We start from the raw sequence: 25271 nt of genomic DNA, 5'->3' as shown, positions 1-25271 counted from the left end.
TGACAAGTATAAAAATAATAGAAAATAAAAATTCAAATGCAAATAGAAACTCAGAAAAATATTAAATCCTTAAAGTAAAAAGACTAAGTCAAAAAGAAAAATTCAAACATCAATGGGAAAACTGACAAAAAACTGATCAAACAACACAAAAGAAATACAAATGGCCACAAATGTATAAAAGTATTCAGTCTTAGTAGTAATTGTTTTAAAATAAATTAAAACAATGTGACAACTTTATTGGTAGACTGGTAAAAAACGAATAACAGCCAGTGTGGGGTTAAAGTAAGCACACGCATACAGTGTGGTTGAGATGTGAATTGATTGCCTTTGAAGAAAACTATTGCTTTCTTCTGAAAAAAACTATTTTTTTAAATGAGGAATAGGGACAGGAAAGGAGTGAAGAGAGGGAAGAGAGATGAGGAAGGAACAGAGACCAAAGCATGGATGACTCATGTTAGTTCCTGACTGGCCACAGTTTTTCACCATTTATTAATCTGTATTTTATAATTTGTTTTATTCTTACAATCAATTTATACAAGAATCTCTAGGATTCCAATAAAACTGGACCTAATTCCTTGCCTGTTTTTTCCTTCCTACATCTCTCTTCAAAACAATTCTCAGTAACCTATTTTCGTGCCCAGCCATAATCCAACAGAAGCCACTCAGTATAAGGAGGAGGACCCCTAAATACCTAAGAACTCACCTATATCTGAAACATAACCACTGCTGCACCCATTCTGAAAGAGACATTACCTCTTAGTAGTGCTGACCACTACTTCATTTCCCATTTGCTAATCAAGAAGCAATACTTTAGATGAGCCCATGTCACCAATCCATAGAAGCATTTCTAAAGGTGGTCCAATTTCGCCCAAAAGTCTGAAAGCACACTGCCCTCTCTTGTACGCTGCTCTACCTAATAACTTTTGGAATGACAAACGTAAACCATCTCAAAGCTCTTTATAAATAGTTAGGTTTCACAGAGCACCTTTGTACCATGAATAATTGCCTAGAAAATCTTCTGCTTCCAATTTAATCATTCTCTAAAAAGAAAATCCATGTAGGGCCCTTGCCATACCATGAATACAAACCACTAATTAACTTGAATCCATAAAGTTGGCTATGCTATTTCTCAAACTTCACTGCCGAGACAGTTTTTAACTAGTGCATCCTTTGATCCTAATGTAGTACTAGAACTATACAGAAAAAATTAGCTTTCAAGAACCAAACTGCCATATCACTTTGCAATCATTATAGCCGATTTAAAAAATAGTCACAAATTGGCCAGGTACAGTGGCTCATGCCTGTAATCCCAGCACTTTGGGAGGCCGAGGCAGGCGGATCATGAAGTCAAGAGATTGAGACCATCCTGGCCGTGAAACCTCATCTCTACTAAAAATACAAAATAGCTGAGTGCGGTGGCACACACCTGTAGTCCCAGCTACTCAGGAGGCTGAGGCAGGAGAATTGCTTGAACCTGGGAGACGGAAGCTACAGTGAGCTGAGATTGCACCACTGTACTCCAGCCTGGCAACAGAGTGAGTCTCCGTCTCAAAAAAAAAAAAAAAAAGTCACAAATTGTTAGAACTAACGAGGACTTAAAATGTCTTTCATTTTATAGGCAGGTAATTAATGAAATACCTTAAGTATACAGCATTTTTTCTTGTTTCGAATATGGAGTGTTTACTAAAAACTATATATTTACAACTGTTAATGATACGCTGATTAAAATCATTAGTTCAAAAATGCATGTTTTATTTACAATGACATCAAAAAGAATAAAATACTTAGGAATAAACCTAACCAAGGAAGAGAAAGATTTGTACACTGAAAATTACAAAACACTGCTGAAAAAAATTAGACACAAATAATGGAAAGACATCTCATGTTTATGGGTTAAAATACTGTTAAGATATCAATACTACCCAATGTGATCTATAGGTTCAACACAATCCCTATCAAAATCCCAAAATCCTAAGGGAAGTAGAAAAGTACATCCTAAAATTCATACAGAATCTCAAGGGACCCCAAATAGCCAAAATAATCTTGAAAAGGAAGAAGACAGTTAGAGGTCTCACATTTCCTTGTGTCAAAACATATTACAAAGCTATAGTATTCAAAATAGTGTGGAACTGGCATAAAGACAGACACACAGAGCAATTAAATAGAATAAAGTGTCCAGAAATAAATCCTTGCATATACAGCCAGTTAATTTTCATATAAGGACACAAAGACTACTCAGTGAAGAAAGGACAGCCTCTTCAACAAATGAAACTGGAGAAACTGGATATCCACATGCAAAAGAATAGAGTTATACCCTTTATTTTACACCATAAATAAAAGTTTTAACTCAAAATGGGTTAAAGACCAAAACATAAGACCCAAAACTATAAAATGCCTAGGAGAAAGCATAGGGAAAAAGTTCATGACATTGGATTTGGCAATGATATCTTGGATATGACACCAAAAGCAAAAGTAACTATATCAAACAAAAACTTTTGTTCAAAGAATATGATCAACAGAGTGAAAAGGCAACCTGCCAAATGGGAGAACACAGTTGCAAATCATCTGATAAGGGGTTAATATCCAGAATATATAAGGAACTCCTATAACTCAACAACAACAACAACAAAACCTGAATATAACGTGGGCAAAGGACTTGAATAGACATTTCTCCAAAGGAGATATACAAATGCCCAAGAAGGATATGAAAAGTTGCTCAATATCATTAATCATTAGAAAAATGCAAATCAATACCACAATAAGATAGCACCTCACACCACTATCAAAACAAAACAAAAACAACAGTTGGCAAGGGCATGGAGAAATTGTGCATTATTCATGGGACTGTAAGATTATGCAACCACTATGGAAATGTGGTGGTTGCTTAACGAGTTAAATATAGAACTATCACATGATCCAGAAATCTCTCTTCTGGGTAGATATGCAAAATAGTTGAAACCAGGGTCTTGAAGAGATATTTGCATACTCAGCTTCACAGCATTAGTCACAAGAGCCAAGAGGTGGGAGCAAGCCTAGTGTCCACGGATGGATGAATGGATAAACAAAATGTGGTATATCCATACAATGGAATATAACTCAACCTTAAAAAGGAACTGTCACATCCTACAACATGGATTAACCTTACAGATATTATGCTAAGTAAAATAAGCAGGTCACAAATCCTGCATTATTCTACTTACATGAAGTATCTAAAGTAGTCAAATTCATAAACATAGAAAGTAGAATGGTGGTTACCAGGAGCCTCGGGGTGGGGATTAAGAGTAGGGAGAGAAATAGGAAGTTGTTTAATGGGTATAGAGTTCCAGTTTTACATGAAGAAGTTCTGAAGATCTGCTACCCAACAATCTGAACATACTTAACACCATTGAACTGTACATATAAAAATGGCTAAGTATTTTGTTATGTTTTTTTACCACAAAGTTTCTAGAAAATAAATGAAAATAAATAAAAACGTAGGTTTCATACTCTATCATGACTGACCATCTAAAAGATCCTCTTAAACCTCAAACCTCTAGCCTAAAACAGCAGAGTTGTATGCAACAAAATCAATCAGGCAAATGGCAAAGGCTTTCTAGAAACCTTCCATCTGTGGTTGTAAAACTAATCACATGGGAATTAAAAAACAACAACAACAACAACAACAAAACAGATTTGGAACTACAGATGAGAACTAATGACCACCTAATTCTAAAATGCCCTAATAAGAACAAAGCACCTTTGAACTTCTTCTGGAGCCCTTGGACCTCTAATGGAAGTCTGCGAGAGATTTCTGCCTGCCAATGCAAATGCCACTACCAGCCTTTGCATTATCTCCAGTTCCTGTTAATCCAGGGCCAGCTTCTGAGAATATTCCACAAGTCTAGACTAACTCATCACACCAATCTGGAGCTAAGCAGTATCTACAGAAGGCAATATTGCTTAACCTTAGCAATACAACCAGGTATCTAAGTCACCAAGAACAAAGAGACAGTAGCTTCCAATACCAAATATTCATTTCCCTGTATTATCCATTCACTGGTTTCCTTTTAAGAACCTTCATGATCCAGAATGGCCTGAGATTACTTAAACTGTTAACAAATCAACAAAAAGTGATATGAAAGCTTGTGGCTGTTTTTTTTTTTTTAAAAAAAAGTACATTTTACTTGAATACTAATACACGGGTTTTGCATTAACTGTCAAGTCTGGTCTTTTTGCAGTTGGTACAATGTAACAAAATCTAATTCCTGAAGTGCTCATTTGGGGTTACATAGTTTGGCTCAAGGGACAGATGTCTTAGGATGGAATCCTGGCTCCACTATTTACCAGCCCTATCACTCTGGGTATATTACTTAACCTCTCTAAGCCTCAGTTTCATGATCTCTAGATTAGGGTTTTATGAGAATCTGAAAATCTTAAAATCAAAAAGTTATAAAAGTGATGGTTTAGATAAGTGTATACAACTCCTTTTAGTTACAAGGAAAAGCAACATGTGGGGAAGAAAAAACTGGTGTTGCTCAATGTCCTACTATAGCAGACTTCCTCATGACATCTGCCACAGAACTGAGTTTTACCTGTACTTCTGACTCTCAACCCAGGTTCTCAGGTACAAAAAGTCCTATGCACTTTTTTCATATGCTTTGTAAATATTTTTGTAATGTGTTTTGCACCTAAGTCACAAACACAGCTTAAAACAAAAATTTGTGCATGAAACTATAGTACATTGGCAAAAAATTTTTAAAGTCCTAATAAAGGCTGTCAAACGTTACCCTGCCATTTAACTGCCAATTAATAAAACGTGACAATGAAATTTAAATTGTCATAGGTTGAAACAATCATTCTTGAAAATTTATTCGAATTTATATTTACTAGATACATAAACTATAGCTTCTCATTTATAATAAATTAAATGCCTTCCAAAAACCCACTTCACAATGAAATTATATTACAATGAAAGTTTAGGCAAACTTTCATCAAAACTGAATGCCTGCTATTTATGTACTACAGATGTTGAGAAAGGTTCTGCCCTACAGAAATTCCAGTCTAGGTGGAGAATGACACCCCTGAAATCATTTAAGTAGCTAAACAAGGCAGTACACAATTAGGTGTCAAAATGAATGATGAATGATTAACAAAGACACCACAAATTCAGAGGGAGCATGCAGGACTGAACAGAAATGGGGAAAGGTGGTAGGAGAGAGGCTGCTGCAGTGCCCCATGGTGAAGGCAGTGGGAGAGCCGATCAAAAGAGGATGTAACAGGCACTGATGCCACTTGGTGAAGGGTCAAAACTGAATCCAATGGGGCAGGCAGAATAATCATAGCATCAATAAAAAACTGAAAACTGGAGGTGGCGCAAGATAATTCTGCCCTGGACATATGCAGTGTGCACCAGTGGCTAGACACACACAGGGAGGAAGACAACCAACAGGCAATTGGAGAGCAGCAACTGACAGCTAGGGCACAACCAGAACCAAGAAGTACAGAGTCACCAAAACAATGCCAGATACTGCTTACAAGAGACAGTGGGGGAAAATTCAGCTGTAGGAAAAGGGCCTCTTGGTCTGGCAAGGCCAGTCAGAGCGCTTGAGTCACATATAGGCAAAAGAGAGAACACCTAAAATACCAAGCACCTAGCAAAGATTTTATTTTCCTCCAAGAGTAATTTGGCTTATTGCTACTCTGGTAACAATTAGATGAGTTTATATCTACTCCCAAAGCAATCCTTTGGCAGATGTCTATGAGGGTCCACTGTAAGAATTAGAAAGAGGAGGAAAATGGTCATTAGCAAGAGGAAAAGAGGACACACTTTTTCCAACTACAAAACTCCAATGCTCCGTCAGGCAACAGCTTTTAGTAAAAGCAGGCTACAAACGTTCATTAGTGAAGCACTTATTAAATAATATTCTATTTACTAGGCCCTAAATTAAAAGGTGCCCACTCTACTCCATACAAAGGGTTAACACATCTCACTCTTAAGAAAATCACTTTCAAAAACATTTTAACATTATCGAGTAATAAGTAGGTCAAAAATAATTTGGTTAAGAAAAAGTAAATAACACTCCTAGTCAATTTGGCTACCCTTAGAAAACTATTAGATTCTTATCTGTTTTCTTGTGGTCTTTAGTCCTATGCACTTTTCTCATATGCTTTGTAAATACTTTTGTACTGTGTTTTGCACCTATGTCACAAATACAGCTTAAAACAAAAATCTGAAACTATAGTACATGAAACTATAGTACACTGGCAAACAATTTTAAAAGTCCTAATAAAGGCTGTCAAACGTTACCCTGCCATTTAATTGCCAATTAATAAAACACGTGACAATGAAATTTAAATTGTCAGATTGAAACATTCTTGAAAATTTATTCGAATTTATATCTACTAGATAAACCATAGCTTCTCATTTATAATAAATGCCCTCCAAAAACCCACTTCACAATGAAACTATATTACCTGATATATGATGCTTTTTTAAAAAAGGTCTTATTTGCCAGTCATAATGGGCTGCTTTATAATTCAAAAGACTACAAAAAGTATACATTTAATATATATATACACATGCATTTTTTATATATATTTTAAAATATATTTTCACAACTCACACACATTTTTGCTATTCTCAGTATCTAGATATTAGCCTTAAGAAAAAATCTTGCCACCAATCTAGAACTAGTTATTTGTAGTGATTATAATTAACTTCTATCTCTGGAAACTCTTTCAAAGTCCTTACAAACTTTACATCACAGCCAAAACCGTCTCAAAGGTACCTTTCCCCTGGACTAGTGATAGCACACTCCCATAGCTCAGTTAAGACATACAGGATGTTAAGACAAGGAATGGTCCATGCTTCTGACTCAAGAAAATCAACATCAAGTCCAGACATGAAAAACTACATTAGGTAATTTATTTCCGCAGCTTTTCTTCAGGAGAAAACGAGTTTGTCTTTTAAAGATTTTGCAGTGAAATTATACAGTAATGAAGGAAAAAAAATACAAACATACAAAATACCTGCAGAATCATCATTAAAACTGCAGGTAAATCTTAACTTTGAAATTTTAAACTAGTTTATGCTACTTAAATAGACACAAAATTCCTCCGGGTGTGAATGGTTAAACTGAACTCAGCCATCTTCAGAAATCTGCCCAGACTTGCTGAAAAACTCAACAGTACCTTTTAGGACAAATACTGTATTTGTGCCTCATCAGATGCCAAACTCACAGTGTCACAATCACGTAAGAAAATAAATTGCTTTTCCCCTACTTACTCAGAAACAATACTGGAATATGATCAGTTTTAAAGGAGAAGCCATTTCTGGAGATACCTTCACAGAATATTTGATTAGAACCAGATCTGTTTATGATGGGTAGAGGCCTATGTTCTATATTAGTATCATCGCCATTAATATCTTGGATAACTCTACACACACAAATTGTTCATATAGATAAGCATGGGCCACAAGGGATATCTGATTCACCCAGGCCACTGGCTGATTCAATCACCCCTTTAATACATACTTAACACCCTGGCAAGTACTCTCCTCATCCAATCCTTACACACATTTATGGGTATTAGAGAGGTGCACTAACATGTATAAACTATGCAAATGAGAAATTAGCAAATATATTTTAGGCTGACAGTTCTCAAACAAAAGGTTTGTTTACTTAACTTTACCCAGAGTAAAGTTTTTATTAGCATATAAAATGGCTGTTGGAAAAATAAGCAGCAGTAGAAGAAAAATACAAACTTAATGCTTTACTAGATTCAACCATTATTTCAATTCCCTGTGCTAAGGGCGCATGAAGACAGTCATTCACTCAAAGGCTAAGCGCCAGTGTGTCTGGCACTGTGCAAGGTAAGCAAAGGAACAGAAAAGCAAGGACACAATACCCACCAAGGTCTACTTGAAGTCCCACCCAAAAAATGTCCATTAAATTACTGCACTATTTTGGGTTCACTGAACACCCACTACAGGCCAAAACGCTAGATACCACGATCACACATAAGAAAGAACACTCAACTAACTGCAGATCTGTGGCCAATGATGTATTATGACAACCCCAGGACTGACTAGTCCTAAAGCGGCAATATTTTATTCTAGAAATAATTTTGCTTCCATCAATTAATCCTTTCTATAGACGGCAATTCTTTGAATAATTTCCACCAATGTTAACCCAGACTAAGGTTGCTTAGAGAGTTAAATAATGTAATGTGGACAAAAATAAAAGAAACAGTATACTGAAGCACATTTGCACTTTAATACTAATTTGGTTTGTATTTGCTTTTACCTTCAATAACAATAAAAAGCAAGTGACTTAGTCATAAAGTAGAATGTTAACTCTAAAGTTACCGTGGCAACAAACTTTTCTTGTATAGGCAGTTTCATGTGCAATGCTAAACTAACATGTTTTGCGTATTTTTTTTTTAAACTATTCACTTAGTGAATTCTTCCTGAAGGCTCTGTGACCATTCACATGTCCCTTGACTCAAAAAGAGGTAGTGTAGATGAAATTACACTGATTTGGTCTTCAAGATTACAAAATAATTTTTGACCCTGTCCAAGTACCCGTTTTGCAGCAGCACAATACTAATAAGTTTTTTAAAATAGGGGCCAGCCCTTAACTGTAAATTATAGATAAATGCTTGCAAGCTGACAACTTCACGTTTATTTTTAAAGGCTTTCACATCAAAGATGAAGGCACCGAATTACGTTATTTTAAAATAAGAAATGTAAACAGGCTTTCAACAGCTTACTGAAGAGTTAAATGGAATTGTATTTAGGTCTAATAATAAAGTCATCAATACTGCAAAGAGACATTAAAGGAGGAAGCTACGGGACCAGGATTCCCCTCCAAGAAATGTCTGAACAAATTCAAAGTGAAATTTTGTAAACTGTGTCTCGCTATTTTTACTACATTTTAAAGTAAGCTCTGTCTGCACGCAACCAACCGCAACCAAAAAAACAGAAGTGTCCTAAAATGTACCTATTAGCCGCAATAAAGCCAAAAAATATGCCCCTCCTACCTAGCGGGCCAAGTGGCAAGAACGTACGAGAACTCAGGAAGTTTTGAAATGGCAGTGACAGGAGACGGGGAAGGCGGGGAAGGAATCGCGGAGAGCGAGGGCCACTCCTTGCGGCGGGCGCCGCGAGGTCCCGGCTCGGGACGGTACCCGACCGCCCAACTTCGCGCCGGAGCCCCGGCCGCGGCCCTTCCTCCCGGCCCAGTCCGCCCGGCCTCCGCGAGAGCGGGGTGACAGCCCCGCCGCAGGGACGCCGCCGGGGGACACCCACCTTCCTTCTCGGCCCGCGCCGCAGCTACTACGAGGGTCATCACCAGGTGCAGCGCTCCTAGGAGGCCGGCGGCCGCGCTCCGCGGGCCCCCGCTACGGGCGGCCGCGGGTTCCAGCCCGGCCCCGGCGGACGTGGGGACGGCGGCGGTGGTGGCTCCGGTTGCTCCTCCTCCCGCCCGCTTCCCCATCCCTGCCGGCCGGGGGCCGCCGCGCTCGAGGTCCGGCGCGGCCCTTCTCGGCGAGGCGGCGGCGGCGCGGAAGCCGTGGTCCGGGCTCTCGCCGCGACGCCGGGGGCGACAACAGTTGCGGGCCCAGGGCTCGGGCTCCGGGCGTGGGCCTGGGTCCGTGCGTGCGTGTGAGCGACAGTGTCAGTCACGGTCTTTGCCTGGGCATCGCCTACAAGCAGTCGGAGCCGAGAGGCCGCGGGTCAGGCGCGGCGGTTGGCCATACTGGAAACGGGCACGGGCCTCGGGCCCTGAGCGCTGGCCTGCGAGGGGCGGGGCGCGGCTCTGGGCACCACCCACGCTGTGACGACACCTGGGCTGTCCGCCGGTCAGTCTGTCCGCCCCGGAGCCCCTGGGCCCCACCTTCTCGTCCCGCTCTCGGAGGCCCGCGGCTTCACGGCCAGACAGAACTAGGACAGAACAACCCCAGCCCGTTACCGCTGCCCGGCGCAGGAGAAGGAGGGAGGCAGGCCCGGGTCCAGCTGCCAGGACTTATGATGGCCGCTTCTGCTTCGCAGAGGCGGTGACGGCGATCACGTGGAGACGAGGCGGCCTCACCGCGCAGCCGCCGCGTTGCGTGGGCGGGGCAGGGGCGGAGTTGCGGGGCTCCGGGAGGCTTGGCTTCTTCCCCGGCGTCTGGACGATTCTCCGTGCTTTGCCCTACAGTGCTAGAGCCTTCCAGAGGTGTGAGTACACATCCAGCCCGCGAGACGAGCGCGGAAGGTCCGTTCCAGTGACTCCTCCTGGTGGCACCCCCGCCTCCCGGCCGCTTTGACGTCGAGAATACCCCGGGCCTGACTCAGTTCTTGGTGGTGCTTACTTGAGGATGGTGACCCGCTGAACTCATCCTTGGGTCTTCCAAATTATGGTACGCAGGAGGCACTTGATGGAGTTCTCTTGCGTTGGCTTGTGCCCACTTTGGCGCGGAACACCTCGTGTGCAGAAAGCGTCAGTGACTCTGGATGGAGAAGGCAGGGGCAGACAGCCTGCTCTTTAGAATATCCAGCAGCCGGCTTCCTCTCTCGAGGAAGAATTCTTTTTTTCTTTTATTTTTTAATTATTTATTTTTGAGACAGGGTCTGGTTCTGCCGCCCAGGCTGGAGTGCAGTGGTGCGGTCTGGGATGACAGGCGCCCGCCGCCATGCCACGCCAATTTTTCTTTTTCTTTTAAGAGACGGTGTCTCACTATGTTGGCCGGGCCGGTCTCGACCTCCTGGGCTCAAGCAATCCGCCTTCCTCGGCCTTCCAGAGTGCTGGAATCACAGGCATGAGCCACTGTGCTGGGCCCGGAAAAATTCTTAAGACATCTGTTTCCTTCACGAGCCATCTCGCGCCTCTTAGATGCCGTTTTCGTGTTAGGCTGAGCTGCTTGGTGCGCATGGCTATCGTCTCCAAGACTTAATTTAGGCTCTTAGAGGGGGTCCTCCTTTACTCATCTTAGTAACTTCCAGCTCCTAGCCCAGAGACGTTTTACTTTCCTCAGCTGTATTCGTTGAGGGAGTCGATACATGAATAAGGCCAAGTCTGCCCACAGTACGTCTCAGAACAAGCTAGATAGGAAAATAAGGTTTCAGAAAGACTTGCAAAAGGAACTTCAGAATCTACTCTATGAAGTAGTCCCCTGTGTCAAGCAAGCACTTAAATTTATTCATAAATTAATATATATTTAAATATGACCTTACCCTAATGATTTTAAAAGCAATTTTAGGGCAGGGCGCAGTGGCTCACGCCTGTAATCCCAGCACTTTGGGAGGCCAAGGTGGGCGGATCACCTGAGGTTAGGAGTTCGAGACTAGCCTGGCCAACATGGTGAAAACCCGTCTCTACTAAAAAATACAAAAATTAGCCGGGCGTGGTAGTGCATGCCTGTAATCCCTGCTACTCCGGAGGCAGGAAAAACGCTTGAACCCGGGAGGTGAAGGTTGCAGTGAGCCAAGATCGCGCCACTGCACTATACCCTCGACAAGAGCAAAACTCCGTCTCAAAAAATAAATAAGCAATTTTACTTTTTTAAGTATTAGCCTTAAAATTGAGTAGTCAAATTTTATTTTGATATAATGAAATAGGAATAATTATCTCTAAGTTGGCGTTTAAAATGTCTGAGGCAAGAGATTTCTGGAAGGCTTTTGACTCACGGAAGAGATCAAACCCAAGGATATGTAACTGAGCGCTTTTGCTTAGCCTCCAGCGTGCCAGCTCTGCGAGTCAGCAGCCCTTCCCCCATTGCCAGGTTCAGGACAGACAAGCCTTTCCAACCATGAAGTGCTCAGTTTCTCTTACACGGCAATCAGCCACATCCCCTGGTTAGCCTGAGGCTCAGCAGCTCCATGGGAAATAACTTGCACCTGTCTGTAATTGGATCTTAGACGTATACAGACATGTTTGATCAGAGTTCGATTTCCCATGCAGCTAATGAGGCTTAAGCCGCAGGGTCCCCTCTCTTGCACAAGTTCCTTCCAAGTCCCTGAACCTAATTGTGTAATTATAAGCTTGTATTCTTGTTCTTAAAGGGGACCTCCCAATAGTTGGGTAGACTTTTAAGGCCCACCATACCTGAACCCTCCCCTGTGCCTGAGGGACACTAGGAGCAGGAGGGGTCATGATGGAACTTTCTTCCCAGGAAAGGACAATGAGACCACTGAAAGTCTAACAGTAAAAGACGTTTTGCTAGACAGCGTGGTAAAATGTGTGTTAGAGAGAACCTGGCGTGGAGCCACCATCACCCTATGATCCTCTACCCCCACTCCCCAACCCTCATGTGTCTCAGGAGAGAACTAGGAGTTAAAATTGAAGGAACCATCATACTAAGGACTCTCAAGTAGTTCTGATTAGTTATGAACTTTTCTCTTTTTCCCTTTTGGAAATTGGAGAGACCTGGCCATTTGGCGGGTGGAGGTATTAGCTGGCAGAGTCAGGGAAAACTCGCTAAACCAGTGGTTCTCAAGGTGTCATCCCCAGACCAGCTGTAGCAGCAACACCTGGGAACCTGTTAGAAATGCAAATTAGCAGGCCAAATCCCAGACCTGTGGAATCAGGAATTCTGGGTTGAGGTCCAACAATCTGTTTAAACAAGGCATCCAAGTGATTCTGATACAGGCTCAAGATTGAAGACTGTTGCACAGTGATATATGCCAGGAGCTACAAGATGTTGGGACTCCTAACTTTCTATTCATTTTGCTCTCTATGCAGGTTAGTAATTTACCATTCAAGGCAGAATTATAAGAGACTCAGACAAATTTGAACTTAAATCCCAGCCCTGCCTTTACTAGCTGTATGATGCTGAGCAAATGACTTGACTTTTCTGGCCTCAGGTTCCTAATCTGTAAAAATGGGGATTATGATATAAATTTGGGGAGATTAAGCATATAGGTTTGTGAAGCATATAGACTAGTGTCTGGGACATAGGAGACTGTCAAAAGTAGCTATTAGTGAGCACTCACTCTTTGAGAAACACCACATTAGGCACGAAGATCCTTGATCCATTGATACCTCCACTTCATTCCACAAAATACTTAAGGAGGTGTGCAAGAATGCCTTCTATGAATTAAAACTGGAACTAGGAGGGAGTAAACTGTTGGGCTTTCCAGGGTTCTATCTCCTTTGCTGCATAGGTGAATGCACCTGGTATCCTGCCGTTCAGCACCATCTATACACTTTCAGGTCCCCACTTCATGTCAACAGCCAGACCTCACGGTCTCTATTGCTGTTCCCACTCAGGTGTATAATGAGGTGTCTTAAACTCACATGAACTCCAAATCTTCACCCGCAAACATGCTCCACCCACGGCCTTTCCTATCTCCAGGGCAACTCCAACTATCCAGTTGCACAGGCCAAAAACCCGGGAGTCATTCTTTACCATCTCCACATATACCCAAATCTAACTGCTTCTCACCACCTGCACTACTCCACTCTGGTATGAGCCCTGTCATCCGCTGCCTGGATTTCTGCAAGAGCTTCCTAACAGGTTTCCCTGTTTCCACTTGTAAAAGAAAATTTTCCACTTACAGCACGTGGATAGTAGATATCAAGATGGAATGCTATGCTGTACCACAACTGGTTCTAACCAACTGAAGCAGATCAAGGACTGTGAACTTTGAGTGACCCCTGTACCAGACCCTTGTTAGACCTAACCGAAGACTCCTTTCTGTCCAGTTAACAAAGGGACATGTTTTATCAACACTGTTCCAACCGATCCAGAGCACTACTTTCCAGCCCTTAATTCGCATAATCTCCAAACTCCCTTCTCTGATTTTTCACACTTAAAAAACCGTGACTGTTCCTAATTCATGAGTTACTCAGTGAACTTTTTCACTGGTGTGTTTACATCCACGCCTGGCAGTATATAAACTCATCTTTGATTTTTTTTTTTTTGAGTTTTGTTGGGCTTTGCTTTATATTTTGACATAAATTTCCACTTTTATAGTCTATTGTCAACCTGACAACCAGCATGATCCATTTAAAACATAAGACATGTCACGTGTCTCAATATTCACATCCTGCAGCGGCCTGCTTAATGTTTTTAAAAGCAGTTGGGGAAATTGAAATTTTAATTTTTAGAGTCTGTATATTAAGAAAAGCAGTAACAGGGAATATTTGAATACCCATCTCAGGGTAAAAGCTTCCCTGATCTGGCTTGCCCCGGTCTTTCCATTCCTCCTGGGTTCCTCCAGGCTCGGTCTGTTTCAGCTGAACTGACCACCATTTTGTTCCTGGAACATATCAGGAATGCTTCTATTCCAGGATCTATGCTCTAGCCCTCCACCTGAAGTGCTTTCTCCTCACCCCCTTCTCCCTGGTTCTCTGCTGGGCTCATTGTCATACTTTCTCTCAGTCTTGGCTCAGTTATGATTTTCTTGGTGAAGCATACCCTGATCACCACTGTTAATACTGCAGCTTATTACACCTACCCTCAAGTCCCAATCCTCCTTACCTTGCACTCATTTTCCCCCAATAACACTTATCACTTTCTGTAATACTGTATACTTTACTTACTCATTAAATGTATTGTTATTACCAATCTTTCCCCCCATGCGTTTTGCTCACTGATGTATTCCGAGCTTCTACAATATTGGCACATATTGGGCACTCAATAACACTTACTGCATGAATGGATAGACGAATGGGTGAATGAACAGAACTAAAAGATAAAGATCATGAAGACATAGTCCTTCTCCTCCAGGGAGCTTAAATCTGGTGGATAAGACAGGAGTTCAAGACCAGCCTGACCAACATAGTGAAATCCCGTCTCTGCTAAAAAAAAATTACGAAATCAGCCGGGCGTGGTGGTGCATGCCTGTAATCCCAGCTACTTGAGAGGCTGAGGCAGGAGAATCGCTTGAACCCAGGAGGCAAAGGTTGCAGTGAGCTGAGATTGCACCACTGCACTCCAGCCTGGGTGACAAGAGCAAAACTCCATCTCGAAAAAATAAAAATAAAATAAATAAATAAATAAAATAAATCTGATATTTTAAAACCACACACCATGGCTGGTCAGATGTCTGTATGACCATGAATTAACAAGTGTTTGAATTATTCTTAAAAATGTTAGCAAAGAAATAGTCTATGCAAAATCTCAAGGGGAATAATTTTGTTTCACCTTTAGTCTACATTACGGTGAGCATCTGTATTCAGTCCTAAAGTTTTTAAAACTAATTTTTTAAATTAACAAACAATAATTGTATATATTTATTGTGTACATGATGTTTTGAAATATGTATACGTTGTGGAATGACTAAATTGAGCTAATTAACATATGCATTACCTCACATACATTCTTTTTTGTGGTGAGAACACTGAAAATCTACTCTCTTTGCAATTTCCAATAATACAATACATTGTTTTAACAATGGTTACCATGCACTGTCATAAAAGTTTGATGCTTTGAAGCCCTTTCATAGTTTATGCAGGCAAGGAAATATTAAGAGCAGAGTCTTTGATCTCCATAAAATATGTGTTCTGTCACACTGGAAAATATGATTGCCAGTAAGAGAACTGCTCTTTTTGGTGGAGTAAATATGATTTTCATTTTGACAATTGTGATTTTGCTTCTTGTGATTCATCTTACACCAAAATAGCCATAGGATTTTAGGACAAGAAATGGACCTCAAATATTTATTTGAGTCTGGCTTTGGAAGTATCCCCTCCACTTCCAGCTATGGTTTGACAAATTACTCAGCCTGTCTAAACTTCAGTTTCCACAGTTTCAGGGTTTTTTTTTTTTTTTTTTTGAGACGGAGTCTCTCTCTGTCACCCAGGCTGGAGTGCGGTGGCACGGTCTCGGCTCACTGCAAGCTCTGCCTCCCGGGTTCACGCCATTCTCCTGCCTCAGCCTCCTGAGTAGCTGGGACTACAGATGCCCACCACCACGCTTGGCTAATTTTTTGTATTTTTTTTAGTAGAGACGGGGTTTCACCGTGTTAGCCAGGATGGTCTCGATCTCCTGACCTTGTGATCCGCCTGCCTCGGCCTCCCAAAGTGCTGGGATTACAGGCATGAGCCACTCACTGCACCCGGCCAGTTTCACATTTTTAAAAATGGGTAAAAATAACTACTGAAGATTAGTTGTAAGAATTGAATAAACTAAAGTACCATGGAATTACCTAGCAAATGGCAGATAGTCAACAATGTCACTGTTATAATAATAATCATTATTATAAAAAAACTGAGGCCCAGAAATGAAGAAACCTGTCCAAGACCATGGCAGGGCAGAGACATGACTTCCAGGCCAGGGTCTTGTCTTTTGTTTCATCTTCAGGTCCATTTAATTAAAGTTGTGTATATCTATGGTGTTTTATTTGGCAGGGCACTCTTATAATTATTGTTTTAATCTCATAATAATGTCGAAGGCTACAGAATTAAAATTCTACTGCTGTAGTAAAATGATAGCACAGATCAATACAGTAATATCATAAGAGGTGAATGAAATGATTCCTCAAGAGGACTGACATTAAAAGGTTATTAGCCATAGCTTGGACTTCCCTGAAATCACAAGCTTAAGCCTAGCCACTTTCTACAAGTCAGGGTAGGCCAAGTTATGCTGTGATGATAAAGAACCTCCAAATCTCAATGGCTTAAAACAGCAATTTATTTTTTTCTCTCCCACAACATGTTCATCCAGGATCCTGGCTAGTGGAGTAACTTAGGTCACTTGTAGCAGAAAGAAAAGAGGGTTATGGAGGGTCTCCTAATGTCGATTTAAATTTTCTGGTAAGAACTGGTGTTTCATCACTTCCACTCACACTCATTGGCCAGAACAAGTCATATGACCACACCAAACTTCAAGGTACCGGGGAAGTTCAATCCTCCCGTTGGCTGGAGGGAAGGAAGTGGGCCCATCTGTGAACAGCCCTAGTGACTACCATAGGGTTTGACATATTTTCTTTTCTTCTTAGACAAATAAAAAACAGCAGCCTGAGAAAGGATGATAGAAACTATTTTCATTTTCTCATGAATTATCAAGTTGTAAAGAGCAGATTTAAGTTTCTATCATTTATACATTTTTGTTTGTTGCCTTTATACCTTTTTGTTATAGTCACCAATGAAATATGAATGTTTTTAAAAGCAGTTGGGGAAATTGAAATTTTAATTTTTAGAGTCTATATATTAAGAAAAGCAGTAACAGGGAATATATGAATACTGTTTTTTTTCCTTCCTTCCTTCCTTCCTTCCTTCCTTCCTCTCTCCCTCCCTTCCTTCCTGTCTCCCTCCCTCCCTTCCCTCCCTCCCTCCTCCTCCTCTCCCTTCCTTTTTTCCTTCCTGCCTCCCTTTCCTTCCTTCCTTCCTTCCTTCCTTCCTTCCTTCCTTCCTTCCTCTCTCCCTCCCTTCCTTCCTCTCTCCCTCCCTTCCTTCCTCTCTCCCTCCCTCCCTTCCCTCCCTCCCTCCTCCTCTCCCTTCCTTTTTTCCTTCCTGCCTCCCCTTCCTTCCTTCCTTCCTTCCTTCCTTCCTTCCTTCCTTCCTCTCTCCCTCCCTTCCTTCCTCTCTCCCTCCCTTCCTCTCTCCCTCCCTTCCTTCCTCTCTCCCTCCCTCCCTTCCCTCCCTCCTCCTCCTCTCCCTTCCTTTTTTCCTTCCTGCCTCCCTTTCCTTCCTTCCTTTCTTCCTTCCTTCCTTCCTTCCTTTCCTTCCTTTCCTTCCTTCCTTTCATAGAGTCTTGCTCTGTCACTCAGCCTGGAGTGCACTGGCATGATCTCGATTCACTGTAGCCTTGAGCTCCTGGACTCAAGTAATCCTTCCACTTCAGCATCTTGAGTAGCTGGGACTACAGACCTGCACCACCAAGCTCAGCTAAATTTGTGTGTGTTGGGTGGGGGATGGGGCGTAGGGGTATTGGGAGGGGTGGGTCTTGCTTTCTTGCCCAGACGGGTCTCAAACTCCTGACCTCAAGTGATTCTCCTGCCTCAGTCTCCCAAAGTGTGGGATTACAGGTGTGAGCCACCAAGCACAGCCTCTACTATACTTCTGATGAGAATTTATTAATCATCTTAGGTGTAATAATGGCTATTTTGGATTTTGTAGAGGTTTTTAAAGATTTTTTTAATTTTGTTTTATCTTTCAGAAATATATGCTGAAGTGTGAATCAAATGATATAATGAGATGTATTTCTAAATAATCTGCAGGGTGGGTGGGGACAGTGGGTGGGGTTATAGATGAAAGAGGATCAGCCATGAGTTGGTGATTATTGAAACTGGGTGATCAACGCATGGAAGTTCATTATGTTAGTCTCTCTAGTCCCTCTACTTTTAGGTACGCTTGGAACTTTCCATAATAAAAAGTTCAAAAAGACAAAAAAAGCAATGATAGGCCTACAGCTACTTCAGATCTAGATGAAGCTCCACTAGAGATGGCTAGCAAGGATCTTAGTCCGTTGCTGGTGCAGGTGGGGCCTGCCTGAGAGTGCATCAAGCCCTAGGAAATAATTCCTCCAAAGAATTTTCACACTTGCCAAACGTCTGAATCAACTAATCTTAGCCCACAGTGGTAGCTGATGGTGCCCATGCTTTGCAGCATTTAGTGGGACCTCAGGACCACCTGCTCTTGTCTTCTAAAGAGACAGTGCTCAGGAACCTCCTGAGGCCATGATTGCTTGCACAGGTTAGCACAGAAGGCTTGAGTCCAGCTCTGAGCTAATTTCCTCTTCTCTGGTTAGTCTGAGACCCTGGTAGGACACTAAAGTTCCTTTGTTCGTTAACATGGTACACACAGACTTTTAATTTCTCTGAGGCAGGCAGAAGCGTGTGAGGCATTAGCCTGAGCCAGACACAGGCCTAGGATGTGACCTGAGAGCTGCTGCAAATGCTCCTCGCTGCCTCCTGAGGCCCCTGCTTTCATCACAGCTGCTCTCCCTTGAGCAGCCTGCTCTCAGCTCCAGCTGCTGCCAGCCCCTTCCTATCAGAGATGCAGGCTGTAAGCATCACCAGGATGAAGTCTGGTGCATCACCCGTTTGTTCTCCCTCTGAGTGCACGGCTCCCCTGCCCACGGAAGTGGACCTCTGGCACACAGGCTTGTTCTTCATGGTCTTGCCTTCCCTGCCATAGTTAATTGGCCATGGACTCCTTTCCCACATTGGCCCAACCAGATTCTTTTGAACAATTTCTCCAAGAAATATGGATGTTGACAATGAATCTGAATTATGTAAAATGTGAAGCTTACACGACTATGAACTTTTGTAACAGAAGTGCCCTGAGCCCCAACTTGCCAAGAACTGGTTGCTCAGCATTTCCATGGATGCCATTGAAACTGGACTTTATATATATATAGTTACATACATATATAGTTTCGTAGTTACATATATGTATAACTAGATATATAGTTACATATATATGAAACTATGTAGTTCCAATGACATATATATGTGTATATATATATAGATATATATATGATTGAGGTTGCTTTCTTTGCCAAGTGCCTTGAAGGGTGTGGTAGGAAGCCTGTAAGACAGCTCCGATTATCTCTACATTCTTCTGTAACCACCCCCACCCCTTGTGTGGGCCAAAGCTAATAACGTTTCTATTGAATTAAATATAGCTAAAGTGGTGTGTTTTTACTTCAAGGTTAGTTTTAAAAAAATCTGTGTGTCAGCCTGATGCGGTGGCTCACGCTTGTAATCCCAGCACTTTGGGAGGCCGAGGCAGGTGGATCACCTGAGGTCAGGAGTTCAAGACAAGCCTGGCCAACATGGCGAAACCCCATCTCTACTAAAAATACAAAAATTAGCCTGGCGTGGTGGCGGGTGCTTGTAATCCCAGCTATTCGGGAGGCTGAGGCAGGAGAATTGCTTGAACCCGGGAGGCCAAAGTTGAAGTAAGCTGAGATTTCGCAACTGAACTCCAGCTTGGGCGACAAGAGCAAAACTCCATCACATAAATAAATAAATAAATAAATAAATAATAAAAATCTCTGTGTGTCTCTCTCCCCCTTCTGGGGAAGGAAAGATGCCATGTTAGGGTATTCCTGTGGAGAGGTCAAGAAGCACCTCTAGCCCACAGCCAGTGCAGCCCTGAGGCCGGGTGAGCTGGGAAGCTACGTGGGGGCCTGGCGGTGATTGCAGAGCAGACTGGCACTTTCATTACAGATCTGTGAGAAACTCTGAGCCGGGAGCACCCAGTTAAGCCACATCCAAACTCCTGGTAATTAAGTTTATTTAATTTGGGAGTGATTTGTTACAAAGCAATAGGTAGCTAATACAAGAAGCTGTGAATATTCAAAATAAAATGAAAATCTTAAGAACTAATGAAAATGAAAGGAGCTCTAGATGAATCCAAGGTTACGGTGGCAGTTTTAATACTCCTTTTTTGGTATTAATAGAAAAAGTAGGCAGAAATCACTAACGACAGAGAAGACTTATACAACACTCCCCACCAACTTGGCTAACTTGATGGTAATAGAATGTTCACCCAGGAAGAGCAGAACACACAGTCTTCTCCATTGCTTCGGGTTCATTGAGACACACCGTATGCTGGGCCATGAAACAGTCCCCAGGAAGTTTATGGAGACTGAAATCACACAGAGTATGCACTTTGACCACAACATAATTACAATAGAAATCAATATTAGATACCAGGAAAATGAAAATCCTTCTGTTTGGAAACAAAACACTTCATTGTAAAGTGATGTATGTGTCAAAGAAGAAATCACAGAGTGATTAGAAAGTAAGAATGAAAACTTGAGATGTCAAAATTTGTGAGATGTTCCCTCAGACGTTGCTTACAGGGAATAGGATAGCTTTAAATGCTTATGCTAGAAAAGAAGAAAAGCTTAAAGTGATACTTAGTTTTTACCTTAAGCTAGAAAAACAGAAAATTAAGCTCATATAAATGGAAAGAAGAAAATAAAGATAGGAATAGAAATTAATGAAATAGAAAAGAGAATAGAGAAATATCACTTAGTTGAAAAGTTGGTTGTTTGAAAAGATCAGTTTCTGGCTGACTGCTTCACTAACATTCTTTATTCTTGAAATTTGGATCTCCTCTCAACTATTGGACATGATGTTCAGCTCTGTCCTCATGATAAAGATTTCAGCTTCTCTATCCTATATTCTCTCTGTAGTTTAAACTAGAGGGACCTTATTAGAAAAATCACAGTCATTAAAATGGCTGAAGGCACATATTGGGCTGAGCTTTTAGGGACAGCATCCACAATCTCTTCATGGAATCAACCTAGTAAGGAACATCTAAGATCTCAGAACCACCTTGCCTCGGCCTCCACCACATGGACAACATGGGGGCCTAGGCCCTGCCCATTTCCTCTTGCAGTTGGCTTCTAATTGGCATCTCACACTGATTTCATCTGATGGATGGAACCCAATCACAAATCTGCATCCCAGTGGGCAGGAAGGCTGGGAAGGGTAGGATCTGGATTCTACACTTGAAGGTGAGTTCACAACCTGGGGAATCATCAAAATAAGAAGGCGTTTAAAAGGTTTTGGATGGATACTAATGACAGATGAACACCTTAGCACTCCCTTGTCAACCAGTGAGGCTCCTGCTCTAAATATCTTTCCTCATACAGCTGTCCCCACCATCCCTCCACCATTCCCACCAAGCGGGGAGCTCTCTTTTCTGGCATGCTTGTTCCTGAAGGTTTGTCCCACACAGGGCATATAATGCTCAGTGTATCATTCATGCATTAGCTCAGTATATGCTCACTGAGCCCCTGTTACATGCCAGGAGATGTAATAGCACAGGAGATACAGTGCTGAGCAAAACAGCACAGTCGCTGGCCCTGCAGACTCCCCCACTATTCAGCGGGACACTTCCTTGGAAGGTGAGAAAAATGGACTCAGACCAGATTGGCCAGAAAGGTAGACATTATCATGAGGAAAAGGAAGTGTGCCATGGAGTCCTGAGAAGGGGGCTGTGGCTGGGTCCCAGAAAAGGATAACACTTGGAAAAGGAACGTCTCTGCGGACACTTTTTCTGTATGTGCCTCTCATCAGCTTCAGTCCTGTCCCTGAAGATGTGTGTTCCTCTTACTCCATCCCCATGGCATAAAACATGTTAGCTGCAGTCTGCACAGAACAGACAGAACCAGAATTTCAGACTCATTTTCAGTTGCAGGAAGTAGAGGCAGGGCCCACCAACTGTGCTTGGGAGAGGGTGGGGCTGAGGGTGGAGTATTTCGGTGCACCCAGAGCCCTGGGTGCTCTTCTATTCCTGTAGGTAACAAGGGCAGTGAGAGGATCACTGTGAGCTTGGCCGATTCCCCCACATATTATACCCACCAGGCCTAAGTCTCACACATAGGAATCTGAAAGTCTTTGCACTGACTGCTGGAGGCTGTAAAATCACTAACAGTAACCCATTTTGGGGTTCATCAGAAATTAATCGGAAAGCCTATTCCCCCTACCCTTTTTATGTTTTTTGCTTTTGAGATAGGGTGTTGCTCTGTTGCACAGGTTGGACTGCAGTGGCGCCATCATGGCTCACTGCAGCCTCCACCTCCCAGGCTCACTGATTCTCTCAACTCAGCCTTCCAAGTAGCTGGTACTACAGGTACACACCACCACACCCAGCTAATTTTTATTTATTTTCACAGAGACAGGGATCTCACTGTGTTGCCCAGGCTGGTCTTGAACTCCTGAACTCAAGTGATCCTCCCACCTTGGCCTCCCAGAGTGCTGGGATTACAGGTACTTAATAGGAAAATCTAGAATCAAATACAAATACTAAAAAGCAGGAAAGGGAAGTGAACTACATGTCAAATCTTTGCTCAAGTCATCCTCTCCTGAGCTCTGCTCTGGCACCATACCCATCAAAGGTCTTGTCACTATCACCTGGCACCCAGGTACTGGGATGCAGACCATGCAGCTGCTTGAGGCCCAAGAGCAGAAAATGTTTCTCATTGATAAATTCTCAAATTTACAATGAAAACATTATTTAATTTTTTTCTCAAGCAATCTCTTCCAATTATAGGAAGGGAGAAGGGGCAGGCAGAGGAAGTGAAGGAGAGCCAGGTTTTCCAGAGCTGCAGGTGCAGCCCCCCAGGCCTGTGCCCTGTGACTGTCCCTAAGCTGCTTTGCTTGGGGCCAAGAGGATCTTGGCTCCCCAGCTCTTCCCAGGAGTTCATGGGTCGGGCTGGTCCTTTCCCTGCTCTCGGGTTCCCCAGGGCTCCCAGGCCTCTCTGGCAGAATTTCCCCTCCTCCTTCTCAGGCCCAGGTTTGCATTCCCAGATCACAGTCTTGCCAGACTGTTCTGCCTCCTTGCCTGTGGTCTCTGCAGAGCCAGGTCACCGTCCTGTGCTATCTCAAATTTGCTTTGTAAATGCTAGTTTAAAAACACATTTTCCCACAGTTAAGCATAACAGTTTGCATAGATTGTTGCTATACATACGATATAGTATCCTCCAGAGCCTAAAATGTAAAATTTCAGAAAAATCAAAACAAAGGTGAACAAAAGGCATGTTACTTTTACTGTGGATTTGGGGGACACTTGTAGAAGGTACGCTGAGCAAAGGCACTCCTTTCTCCCTACAGCCTTCCACAAATGCAGTAGAAACGCGCGAGTACTACATGGACAGTTCAGTCCATGGCACTGGACATTGAGGATTATTTTTTCTAATTTTTTTATTTTTTGAGATGGAGTCTTGCTCTGTCGCCCAGGCTGGAGTGCAGCGGCGCAGTCTCACCTCACTGCAACCTCTGCCTCCCAGGCTCAAGTGATTCTGCTGCCTCAGCCTCCTGAAGAGCTGGGGTTACAGGCATGCGCCACCATACCTGGCTAATTTTTGTATTCTTAATAGAGACGGGGTTGCCCACCTCTGCCTCGCAAAGTGCTGGGATTACAGGCCTGAGCTACCACACCTGGCCAAGGATTATTTTAAAGCTTTTGATTCGTGATTACTTTTCTATCTACAGAAGTTTGTATTTTAATGGGGACTTATGAAAGAAATGCAGATATTTTAGAAGGTGTTTTCTCCCCTTATGTTGAATTGGGATGTTTTATGTGGGCTATATTATGAGAAAGTAAGGGTTTAGATAAAATACTTAATACATGCATGTGAAAGCTATTTTAAATTAGATTTATTTTGCTTGTCCATTAAAAAGATAAAGAAAACATTGCAGGATAATAGAAATTGTTAAATATTATATTGTTTAATTAAAAAATCTCTTGATTCATAAAAGTTTCACAGCTACTGGCCCTACATCATGGTTAAGGCTTAGGCTCAAGCTTACAACTGCCTGAGTTGCTTTTTGTTTGGTTGGTTTTTAACTTTTTATTTTGAAGTAATTATAGATTCATGCACAGTTGTAAGAAATAAAAACAGAAATCCTGTGTACCCTTCATTCAGCTTCACCCAGGGATAATATCTTGCATACTACTGAACACTACTGAAACGTGGAAATTGACATTGGGACAATCTACAGAGCTTTTTCAGATTCCACCAGCTTTAATACATTCGTGTGTGTGTGTGTATTTAATTCAGTGCAACTGTATCACATGTAGATTTTGGTATCACACCACCACCACAATCAAGACCCAGACCTGTTCTATCGCCACAGGGCTTCTCATCCTACCCAGCTATGGCTTCAGCCGCCTCCCTCCCTACCCCTCTGACCTGGAACCCATTCTCCATTTTGATAATTTCATAATTTCAAGAATGTTACACAAGAATGTTATGGAATTAGTATGTGACCTCTTAAGATTGGCTTTCTTTCTCCCTCAGCATAATTCCCCTGAGATTTGCCTGAGGTTTAATGCTGGCTTCCTGCCTCACTGGCTGTGTGCTTTCGGGCAAGCTATTTTACATCCCTGTCTCAGTTCCATTCTGACGTAGGCCCGCCTGACCATAAAGTCTCACTGTCTACCCTCCACACACCTTCTGCTTCTCACTTGCAGTTGAGAAGATGCCTTCCATAAGCTGTATTGTGTGTCTCTGTGGAATCTCAGAACATGACTGCAACCTTGAACTTCTATTTTTATTTAGAGATGAGGTCTTGCTCTGTTGCTTGGCCTGGAGTGCAGTGGCACAATCAAAGCTTATTGCAGCCTCACACTCCTGGGCTCAAGGGTCCTCCCACCTCAGCCTTCTGAGTAGCTGGGATTACATGTGCATGCCACCATGCCCTGATAATTTTTAAATTTTTTTGTAGAGATGGGGTCTTGCAATGTTGCCCATGCTGGTCTGGAGCTCCTGGCCTCAAACGATCCTCCTGCCTTGGCCTCCCAAAGTGTTGGGATTACAGGAGTGAGCCTCTGTGCCTGGGGGAGCATGCATTTCTAAACCTTTCCTCGACATTTTCAGATCAATGCAGTATAAGGAAAAAC

General features: G+C 42.4%; 1 protein-coding gene across 4 annotated transcripts in view; it reads right to left on the bottom strand.

Moving 5' to 3' along the window:
* The window catches only part of TMEM131 (transmembrane protein 131), a 254572-nt gene extending 244556 nt beyond the window's left edge, over positions 1 to 10016 (bottom strand). For 2 of the 4 annotated variants that reach the window (XM_055241869.2, XM_063616805.1), the window contains exon 1: positions 9290 to 10015. In XM_055241869.2, the coding sequence (XP_055097844.1) occupies positions 9290 to 9476 (187 nt within the window). In that variant the 5' untranslated portion in view covers positions 9477 to 10015. Of the gene's footprint in view, positions 1 to 9289 lie in introns of all 4 variants that reach the window. The other 2 variants (XM_055241870.2, XM_055241871.2) reach the window with 2 other exon arrangements.
* Between the last annotated feature and the right edge of the window lie 15255 nt (positions 10017 to 25271).

This window comes from Symphalangus syndactylus, chromosome 14 (genome assembly GCF_028878055.3).
Source record: "Symphalangus syndactylus isolate Jambi chromosome 14, NHGRI_mSymSyn1-v2.1_pri, whole genome shotgun sequence".
NCBI lineage: Eukaryota > Metazoa > Chordata > Mammalia > Primates > Hylobatidae > Symphalangus > Symphalangus syndactylus.
The sequence above is the reverse complement of the archived record's forward strand: the minus strand, read 5'-3'. Positions and strand labels throughout refer to the sequence as shown.